Source organism: Rhincodon typus, chromosome 42 (assembly GCF_021869965.1).
Source record: "Rhincodon typus isolate 14 chromosome 42, sRhiTyp1.1, whole genome shotgun sequence".
Classification (NCBI taxonomy): Eukaryota; Metazoa; Chordata; class Chondrichthyes; order Orectolobiformes; family Rhincodontidae; genus Rhincodon; species Rhincodon typus.
Window position 1 is genome coordinate 3934305 of NC_063373.1, and position 11393 is coordinate 3945697.

General features: G+C 43.6%; 2 protein-coding genes across 3 annotated transcripts in view; both read left to right on the top strand.

Annotated features, from left to right (window-relative positions):
- The window catches only part of LOC109916309 (gastrula zinc finger protein XlCGF8.2DB-like), a 13643-nt gene extending 5878 nt beyond the window's left edge, over positions 1-7765 (top strand). Inside the window, exons 1-3 of one of the 2 annotated variants that reach the window (XR_007265918.1) lie at positions 3970-4050; positions 4773-4947; positions 5244-7765. The gene's annotated coding sequence lies outside the window, so the exon portion shown is untranslated. Of the gene's footprint in view, positions 1-3969; positions 4051-4772; positions 4948-5243 lie in introns of those variants that run through there. The other variant, XM_048619133.1, reaches the window with a different exon arrangement.
- Positions 7766-7868: 103 nt separating this feature from the next.
- On the top strand, positions 7869-9396 carry LOC125487487 (gastrula zinc finger protein XlCGF7.1-like). Its single transcript, XM_048619077.1, has 3 exons — positions 7869-8072; positions 8731-9024; positions 9109-9396. Exons 1-3 carry the CDS (start codon positions 7869-7871, stop codon positions 9394-9396), a joined length of 786 nt encoding a protein of 261 aa, XP_048475034.1.
- The last annotated feature ends 1997 nt before the right edge of the window (positions 9397-11393 follow it).

Consider the following 11393-nt stretch of genomic DNA (forward strand, 5'->3'; position numbering starts at 1 on the left):
TTGGTCCTCCAACCAATGGGAGTGAATAAGGGGCGGGGCTTCAGGGAAGCTCAATGTAAGCTGGAAGAACATCTCAGTTTCCACGTGGGAACTTTGTTAAACTGGACTTTGAGTCCAGAAAAGTGCAATTTTAGGACTTCAGTACCTTCTCCCATGTCCTCACTCCAAAGCCCACACAGTAGGCCCTGTCATTGCACAGGCTGCTACCACATCCACATTAGCAGCCATTCATTCTCCGGGACTGACCTTTCCTCACACCAGTCATTGTCTATTCAACTGTTTTCTTCCCTCTTTGGGCTCTATCTCCACCTTTTGTTTACTTCCCAGATGACATGCTAACAAACAAAGGCAAAACTTGTACAATTAAAAATAGGGCTTTGGGTAGTGTTGTAGAACAGAGTGACTGAGGGGTTCAGGTACACAATTCTTTGAAGTTTGCGTCACAAATAGATAGGGTGATTTTGAAGGCATTTAGTACGCATGCCTTCATTGCTCAGGTCTTTGAGTATAGGAATTGGGACGTTGTGCTGACTCTGTACAGGAAGCTGGTGAAGCCTTTCTCTGTCCGGTTCTGGTCTTCTTGTTATAGGAAGGATATTATGAAGCTTGAGAGGATTCAGAAGAAGTTTGACAGGATGTTGCCAGGGATGGAGCGTTTGAGTTTTGAGAAGAGGCTGGATAGGCGGCGACATTTTTACTAGAGTGTAGGAGGTTGCGAGGTGACCTTACAGTTTATAAATCATGAGACAGGGTGAATAGCAGTCCTTTCCTTAGGATTGGGGGAACTTCAAGACTGGCGACATATTTTTAAGGTGAGAAGACAAAGATTTTAAAAAAGACACAGGGGCAATTGTTTTACACAGTGTTTCATGTATGGAATGAACTGCCAGAGGAGGTGGTGGATGTGGGTACAGTTACAACGTTTAAAAGACATTTAGATAAGTACACGAAAAAGAAGTATTTCGAAGGATATGGCCCAAACACAGGCAGGTGAACTAGTTTAGATTGTGACACTGGTCAGCATAGACTGGTTGGAGTGAAAGGTCTGTTTCTGTGCTCTGTGACTCTGCAACTCAGGGTGCAAGTGCAGGACCAGGTGCTCAGTTGTACTGATGGCAGGAGACTGAGGAGTTGTGAACAGCGGAAGGATGTTGTGAGTCTGGTCGGGAACAGAAACCATGTAAGGAAGGCCTCTGTGGAACTTAGCAAATCCCCAGGGGAGACTTCAGGGCCCCAGATGTGAGCCCCTCAGGCCCCATGTTTACCCCATAGGCAGAGATAAGTCAAGGAGCAACAGGCTCTCAGCCACCACCTTAGAGATGGAGTCACGCACTGGGTTCTCCGTTGTGATGTGTCAGGGTTACCCAGGGAAACAGCCACCATTGTAACATCATAGAGTCATACAACACACAGACAGACCCTTCGGTCCAACTTGTCTATGCCAACCAGATATCCCACATTAATCTAGTCCTATTTGCCAGCACTTGGCCCATATCCCTGTCAGCCCTTTCTATTCATTTAACCATCCAGATGTCTTTTAAATGTTATAATTGTACCAGCCTCCACCACTTCCTCTGGCAACTTATTCCATCCATGCATGACCCTCTGCGTGAAAAAATTGCCCCTTAGATCCCTTTAATACTTTTCCCCTCTCACCTTAAAACTATGCCGTCTAGTTCTGGACTCCCCTACCCTGGAGAAAAAACGACTTTGGCTATTCACCCTATCCCTGCCTCTTGTGCATTTTATAAACTTCTATAAGGGTCTGCTCTCAGCCTCTGATGCTCCAGAGAAAATAGTTCCATCTGTTCAACCTCTCCTTATAGCTCAAACCCTCCAATCCTGGCAGCATTGTCATAATTCTTTTCTGCAGCCTTTCAAGTTTAACAATGTCTTTCCTGGAGCAGAGATACCAGAATGGAATGGGTGAGGATCCAGCCCTTCCCTCTTCCTCTAGTCATTCCACCAATCCCTTTCAATCTCTGTCTCCCTGCTGCACCACCACCTCCCCAACTTCGCCCTGTCACCGAGCTCCCTGCTGAGGGAAACAGCTCCTTCTCATCCAGTCCATCGAGGACCCTCTCAACCTTGGACACCTTATGAAATAACGTGACATAGGTAGGCTGGTTTCCTGTCAGCAAGTCAACCTTTATTTACACGTGATCCAGCTCCCTCACAGTGAACAGGATGTCCGATACTCTTGTTCTTATCTGTTAAGCAGGGCTCCCTGATTTCTGAAGAAGGGTCGAGACCCGAAGCGTCGGCCTTCCTGCTCCTCTGATGCTGCTTGGCCTGCTGTGTTCATTCAGCTCAACACCTTGTTATCTCCTTGATTGGACCAGGTTAACAGCCCCAATCGGGGAACTCATATTCTGTGAGGGCCACCTGCCTGGCTTTGTTACAATCACTACACCTCAATCTAATCTTACGCCTGTTTCCTTTGTTTCAGGGGCTCAGCCTCGACAACCTCAGCCTAGACAACCCTTCCTCCTAGCTGCAACTTTCCAGTCCGACCAAATATCCCCTCACCAATGCAATTACATATTTCCTTTTCATCAGTCAATTTGGACATGAGATGACACACGTCTGTGGCAGATGAGGTTTGAACACATTGTGTGGCAAGGTGGCATCACTGGCTGGACCAGCACATATTGCCCACCCCTAGTTTCCATTGAGAAGGTGGTGATGAGCTGCCTTCCTAAACTGCTGTAGGGAGACCCACAATGCCCTTAGGGAGGGAATTCCAGGATTTTTAGCCCTTTGGAAGTATTGCTGAGATTGAGTATAACTATACACTTTCTGTAATGGAGTGACTAGTCTGCACACAGGATTTGAGTTCTGGCCTAATGAATGACATACATACTTCGGCTTATTTTTTCTTATCTATCTCACATCAATGGATGGATTGTTGAGGGAACAGTGATTGTCAGTGTCTCAATGAATCTATGGAAGATTGAAAACAAAGAAACCACTCTCTACGGCTCAGTTTTTCAAACCCTAGAATGGAATGGAACTCTTTCGTCAAGAGGGTTTCTTGTAATTTAGTCACCTTGATTTCTACACTGTCTTTGCTCATACTGATTTCTATAACTTCCTAGTTTTGTCAGACCATTGACAGCTCATTATTTCCAGAGATGCTTTTGTTTTCTACCATGAGAAAAATTATTGAGAAACCTGGGGGGTTGACGGGTTGCCATCTGAACAGAAACTGAGCGTGTGCAAGACAGCCTCACTCAGGAGGCAGAAAGGTCATGTTGTGCATTTCTGTCTGGACTGATGGATAGGGAATTTAGAAAGTCTTCTTGCAGGGGAGGGAAGGGGATGATTTACAGATTACAAACTCACCCAAGGGAAATACTTGTCTCCTCTAAAATTCTGTCTGTTACTGACATTCATGACCTTCATGATATCCTTTTCTGGGGAGTTAAAAGATTTGAAGACTGAGAGATTTTTCTCCAGTGTTTCTGATTTCCCTCAAGAATATGGATCCAGCCAGGGATTTTAAAATTGAAAACAATGAAATTGTATCAGAGGTTAAAATTATTGAGCTTTCGTTTGCAATTTGAAGCTTTGGTTCTACTCTCCTCCTCCACATTTCTGGAGCTGGTGAGACTCCCTTACTGTAGATCCAAATCCATATCCATCCATTGCTTTGTCACACCTCTGTCTTCCCTAATCAGCTCTCTGCCTCTAATCATGTTTGTATTTTAACTATGTTTCATATTGTTGTTTCTGCAGATTGTATCTAAATGAAGTTTCCACTGCCCCAGCAGTGTGCTACTAATTTACTGGATTTATTTTCCCATCATCTGAAACTGCTTTTCCTCTACCAGAGTGCATTTCTGCCTCTGAGCTTATGTAGACAGTGATATTCTGCACCATTTTTATTACCTGTAATTTATTCAGCTCATCCTGAAATATCATTCTTTTTCTCTCTCAGGTTATTTCCTCACATGCTGATTATTTCCACTATTTTCTCTTGTTGTATCAGATTTTCAGCATCTGCTGAATTTACAACCAAGCCTTGAAACACAGATGGACCTATTACCAGTAAGAACACAAGCAGCTGTATTTTGGATCACCTCAAAATTACTGAGAGGCTGAATGTGTGAGGCCAGTTGGGAGGATTTTCTTAATTTCATTCACAGGATGAGGGTGTTGCTGGCGAGACCAGCATTTATTACCCATTACTAATTGCCCAGAGGGCAGTTTAAGAGAGAACCCTGTTGCTGTCGGTCTGGGGTCACATGTAGGCCGGACCAGGTGAGGATGTTGTTTTTCTTCCTGAAAGGACTTTTGTGAACCAGATGAGTTTTTCTGACAATTGACCGTGGATTCATGGTCATTATTACTTAATTCTAGATTTGATTTTATTGAATTCAAATTCACCCATGTACTGTGGTGGGAATCTAACCTGGGTCCCTGGGACATTACCAGGTCATTATTACTACATTATCATCCAGCGAGAATACCACAAGGCCACTGCCTCCCTTTATGGGTGCAGGAAGATGGTTAAGTCTAGAGATAATAAGAGAATGGATAAGAATCAAAACCAGATCAGCTGAGACTAAGGGGGAGTTGGATGATGTCACTGTGGAAGTAGACCATCTCAGTGATGTTGTGACTGTATTGTTTAGTTTAATTCGGGCATGACACGATTGTTCTGATCAGACTGTTTCAGCATTAGATAGTTGCAGGAGAGAGCGTTGATGTTGTGGACTAGGAAGTTGAGTTTATAACCGAGACTGAAGCAGCTGCTTTCATTTTTCCAGTGTTTCAATGGAGGATATTTCTGCCTATCCAGTTCTGGATGTCAGACAACTCAGGATGGTGTGCGATTTGGATGGAATTTGGAGGTGATAGTGTCCACATACATCTGCTACCCTGGCCCTTCTAGATGGTGAAGCTGGAGAGTTTGGGAGATTCTGTTCAAGTGCTGGTCAAGCTGTAAGTATGTGCAATTTCTCTTGTTTCCCCCTGTCTCTCTCACTTCTCTCTTGTCCAGGTGCAGGCTTGGGGCGGCGGCGGGTGGGGGGTGTTGCTGATGGTGAGGGTGCAGATTCCCTTCCTGATGGACATTAGTGAGCCTGTTGTGTTTTTACAATATTCTGGCAGGTTTCATGATGAATTTCTCTCAGTGCTGGCCCAACAAATTACCATATTCATTCATGTCAATGTCAGAACTTGCCTTTGTGTTGTTGTGGGTGTTCTCTCACTGCTTTTTATTTTCTGTTTCAAAACAGTTTCAGAGGGTGCCAGAGGAGGAGGAATTACAATCAGGGATCACAGATCCAGTGGCATCTCAGTGTCTAATGGAGGTGTCCGATTTATCACAACCAGAATGTCATTGGATTTTGAACATGGAAGGAACAAGGACAATTCACAGAGAACAGAAACCCTATGCATGGTCTGTGTGTGGACAAAGCTTCAACCGTTCATCTGGCCTGTTGAGACACAAGTACAGTCACACTGGGGAGAGACCATGGAAATGTGGGGACTGTGATGAAGGATTCAAATCCCTGCCTGACTGGATATCCATTGGCACAGTCACACTGGGGAGGGGCTATTCACTTGCTCTGAGTGTGGGAAAGGATTCACTTAGTCATCCCAACTGACAACCCACCAGCAAGTTCACAATGGAGAGAAACCTTTTAAATGCACACACTGTGCAAAGTGCTATAAATGTTCTGACGAACTGCTGTCCCATCAATGTGTTTACACTGAGGAGAGACCGTTCAGGTGCTCTCACTTTGGGAAAGGATTCAAGGCATCATCTGAAGTCACTGTGCACTAGAGAATTCACACTGGGGAAGAGGCTGTTCACTGCAGTGTGTTTGAGAAGTGATTTGTTCGGTCATCACACCTCACAAGACATGAGCGAGTTCACTCTGAGGAGAGACCTTCAGGAATGCTTTACAAGTTCTCAGGAAGTGATGACCCATCAACGTGTTCACACTGAGGAGATACCGTTCGGATGCTCTCACTATGGGTCTGGGTCCAAGCATTCATCTGATTGCATTGTCCGCCAGCGAATTCACGCTATGGAGAGGTCGTTCACCTGCACTGAGTGTGGAAAAGGATTCACTTGGAAAGCCCACCTGCTGACTCACCAGCGAGTTCACACGTAACGACAGGAGTTGGACTTTGCTGTTAGTCATGTCCAGGACTGAACCATGTTCATTGGTTAATAAATTCCAGCTCAGTTTTAACTATATTATTCTGGATAAAACTAAGATAAACCAGCTTTGTGAGTAAACACAGTGTGTGAAATTATTTTTGTATTTCTCACACATTTGTTCTGAGTGAGTTAGTTTGGAAGGGATGACCCTCTCCCAATCTCTTCCATCCGCACCAACAACACCAAGTGTGTGGAGATCATGGAGCTACTTTCTCAGTGAGATTGAGAAAATTTGATTGGCTGTTTCTGCTGCTTCCCTTCCTCCCACTACCTCGCTGGGTAAAATGCCTCTACAGTTCGTCCCTTTCTCCAGCTTCTCTCTGACAAAGCTCATTGTGTCCATGAGACCCATCCTGTAGTCTCTTAACACTATTCCCACTAAACTGATGACCATTCAAGTTCTCCATGTTCACTGTTATTGTTAAAGATTCTCTCTTATTCTCTCTCCCTCACCTTGAAATCCACATCCTCACCTATCCTGAAAAAATCCCTTCACCACAATGTCTGAGCAAATTACCACACAATCTTCCACCTCCTTTCCTTAGACTTGGTGTCCCCCTGAGGATCATAGAATCCTTACAGAGCAGAAAGAAGCCATTCAGCCCACTGAGTCTGCACCAACCCAAAGAACACCCCATTCAAACTCACTCCATCCCCGTCACCCCACAAGGGATTTTCCAGGGCTAACTCGCCTAACTTTCACATACTAGGACATTTTTTAGCGTGGCCAATCCACCTAACCTGCAGATCTTTAGATGATGTGGAAACCCACACAGATACAGGGAGACATACAAACTCCACAGAGACGGTCACCCAAGTTTGAAGTCGAGCCTGGGTCCCTGGCACTGTAAGGCAGCAGTGCAAACCAATGAGCCACACTGGATCTATCTTTCACTCCTCATTTTTCAGGCTACAACTAGATTACATCATCTGGAAGTACTGTTAGTTTTCACATATCCAATGAAAACACCAAGCTCCACCCTCACGGCCTTCGATCTCCCTTCCTCCACTGTCATTAAGTGATCCGACTGATTATCCCACATCCAGTATTAGAGGAGAGGCAACATCCTCCAATTACAAACTGCCGAGATCAAAGCCACCATCTTGAATTGTCATTACAAAAATATGATTCTGAATTGACCCACCCTCTCCTTTGGAACTATGAAACTGAAAGACACGGTTCACAATCTCTGGCACATATTTAACCACAACATGACCTTCTGACCGTATGTAATACTAATAATAGTCCCAGATGTTTCAATTCTCTTATGTTAACCATTGCCACCTGATCACAGCTCATCTGCTGGTGAAACCCTCATCCAAGCCCGAGTTCTCTTCAGTCTTGACCATTGCATTGCATTCCTGACTAGCCTCTCACCTGGATGCATGGGATCATTCAAAACTCTGCTTACCGTGTGTTTTCCCATACCCAGCCCTGCTCACCCATCACCCCTGTGAGTTGATGTTTCTGAAATTTATCTCAGGACACTTTCCAAGCTGAAGGTGTGATGTAAAATAAAGGTCTTTTTAAATCAGATTGTAACAGACTGGAAGAGCTGGTATTAAATAAATACCTGGGTAAATGGAGTTGGGTCACAGACCTCTTCTGTCATTGAGGGTCATGAGTGACAGAATGCCCTCTTCCTGTTCCCACATTCCAAATAACCTTTGTAAACTGCAGGCGGTGAGGATGCGGGACCACGGAGGAACCGCTGGTGCTGGGGGGATGACGGGGAGTGTTTATAAACACTTATTAAATACGCCAAACAATCTGGAAGTCCCGGATTCGTGTCCCCGGGAAGAAGTTTACGTTTGCAGACGCCAGTTTACATCCACGGGGAGCAGAGTGCTTACGTCCCAGCGTAGTGAAATTGCGTTGAGCGGGCGGGGTTTAGTTTGTCTGGTTTCCAATCGGTCCCAGTGCTTGGACACTATTATTTACTTGAGATGCCACGTGATAGTTTCCACAGATACTGTGTAGCCTGGGTGTGGATTGTCCCATAGATTTCGGGAATAACCTTCTGACTTTGTTATGAAGGTTCTCTTTGTATCTCTTGATGCGTTGTTACTCATTTCTGGAAGAACAGGAAATGTTTCAGAGAAACTGCAACTGGCTGTTCTGATTTTCTGTTCTGTGCTGATAATGAGGACTTTTGTCAGCTCTTTTTACAAGGTATTGGAAGAGGATTGCAGACTGGAAATTCAAACCAAGTGCCACATCTACATCTGACAGAATCATTTGATCCATTCAACTCTGACAATAGAAGGAGAAATGGTTTCGGTTATGTCTAAAGGAGAAGATATCAAACGTCAGTCTGACTGGAAAAGCAACAAGACACAAACATAACTGAAGGAGAGCATTCTATTACACATCCTGGAAAAAGTGTCACATATTTGTAGCAAAGAGAAACTGTACATGTATGGGCGAGGCTTCAACTGATCATCCATACTGGGGAGACACCAGGGCATTGTGCCATGGAGAAATGGTGGAAATGAGGTGACTGTGGGAAAGGATTCAATTACCCATCTCAACTGGAAGTTCATTGGTGCAGTCACACTGGGAGAGACCATTCACCTGCTGTGTGTGTGGGAAGGGATTTACGCATTCATGCAACCTTGTGACACATCAGCAAGTTCACTCTGAGGAGAAGCCATTCACCTGTGCTGTGTGTGGAAAGGGATTTGATCGATCATCACACATTGTGACTCACCAACTTCTTCACACTGATGAGAGACCGTTTAAATGCCCAAACTGTGAGAAGAGTTTTAAATGCAGAAAGGATCTGATGACACATCAACGTAGCCACACCAGGAAGAGGCCATTCACCTGCTCTGTCTGTGGGACAGTATTCACTCAGTCATCCCATCCTCAGAAACACTAATTTGCTCATTCTGATAACAAACTTTTTAATTGTTCTGACTGTGAGAAGAGCTTTAAAAGCAAAAAGCACCTGCTGTCACACCAGTATACTCACAAAGAGGAGAGGCTATTCACCTGCTGTGTGTGTGGGAAAGGATTCACTCGTCCATCTCGCCTGCTGTATCACCAGGTGATTCACACTGGGGAGAGACTATTCACCTGCACTGTGTCTGGGAAGGGATTCATTAATTCATCCAACTTTCTGATACACCAGCAACTTCACACAAGAGATAGACCTTTCAGCTGCTCTGACTGTGGGAAGGGATTTACCTGTTCGTGTAACCTTCTGACACATTAGCAGGTTCATACAAAAGAGAAGCCTTTCATCTGCCTTGTGTGTGGGAAGGGATTCACTCGATCCTCCAATCTAATGAATCACCAGCGAGTTCATTCTGGAGAGAGGCCATTCACTTATTCAATGTTTGGGAAGGGATTTACTCAGTCATCCAACCTGATGAAACACCAGCAAATTCACACTTGTGAGAGGCCATTCACGTGTAATGCCTGTGGGATGGGATTCATTCAGTCATCCCACCTGCAAACACACCAGGGAGTTCATTAGCAACGCAAGGTTTGGATTCTGCACTTGTTGATGCTGCTAACCATATCCAGGACTCTGTTCACTCTGATGATCCTGATTTGTCGATGGGTTTATATATTCTGTACAAATGTAAAATTAGTCACCTCTTCTTGAGACATTTTTGTAACTTTTGTCTTTACCACCTGAGTGTTTAACATCACCTTCCTGGATTCATAAAGGACAATCTGGGAAGAGGATCATATGTCAGAAACAGGCCTTTAGCTTGGATACAGTCCAGCAGGGTCACTTGAGAGGGACAAATGGGGCTTTAATCTTTATCATCTCTTTTCACTCACAGCTGAGTCATCGTAATTTCAGTGCTGAAGTGCATTAGAAATAGATTTGATTTGCTCTCTTCCTTGGTTCAGAGGCCTAGACACAGAACAGCAGCTTCCTTGCAAATGTGTCAGGAAGAATAATGATGAATGCTGGAAACATGCTGAAAAATCAGAGATTGGTGTCAAAATTGTGATTTGTTTCATAACACAAAACAAAGAATTGCAGATGTTGGAGATCTGAAACACATAGATGTGCGTGTTTCTGATCTAGTCTGACTGAGAGTGAAACAGCAGGTTTAATTTTCATGTCTGAAAATGGCACTTGATAATTTTACAACATTTGAACCTATTTGTATTACAGTCCTGATTTATTGACCAAACACATTTAAAATGCATTCGTTAAATCTGTAGTAAAATTGAAGATGGAGGTGTACAATTGGATCTGTAGGTATCTTTTGCAATCATAATAGTTTCATCCAGATAAATAAAGGGCATGCATTGTGCCCAAGAATTTCCTCTAGTATTGATATTGCTTCCCAGTCATTGTCTTTTAAATGTACCGCATCCCCACTGGTGAGTCAATATGATCCGGAATGCATTCCCTGAAAGACTGAAGGAAACAAATTCAGTTGGAACTTTGAAAAGGAAACTGTCTATTTGAAAAAGAAGTTTCTAAGGGCTTTGGAGAAAGATTGGAGAAATGGAACAATTGGGCAGTTGTTTAAAACAGCTGAATGGATGGGCCAAATGGCCTTGTTCTCCTGTCAAATTCCATTATTCAAGGAATTTCACTCAAATAAATCCAAATCAATGCAATTGCATTCTTGAAGTTGGTGTTGGAGTTATTAGCATATGGAAGGTTAACAGCAGCGGTGTTAGCCAACGTTATGGTCAAGCTGTAGTTCTGAATCTAATTTCAAAATCATTAGATTCTGGATTTGACATCTGATGCACAGCCTGGTTACATTAACCAGATGTCCAATCAAAGCAGTGGTAAAAAAGCCATTTTTCTGGCAACGATCTGAACCAGTAAAAACACTAATTTTGTTTCTGTTGAATTTTATTTGGACATGTAAGAATTTATCTCAATTGTACTGCACTGGTCACACTTAATACTACAACAGTTATCACTACAGTTGATCAGGTTATAGTTTACTTTAACCTAGGGCCAAGATCAGGAATTCCTGCACGAGAAACTGTGTTGGTTGATAATAATCCAGGCTGCATGAGTAATCACTGTTCTCCAGTTTATGTCAGTTTATATTAATCCAGAGCCTCTTGTAACAACATTCACACCTTAGAACGTATGCGTGCGTGTATCAGCAATGCATACATTATATTTAATGCTCAGACCATTCCGATTGTCAGCAAACAACAAAAATTGAAGCAGTGACATTTACGAACTCATGTATTTTATCACAAACAGCTAATCATTGA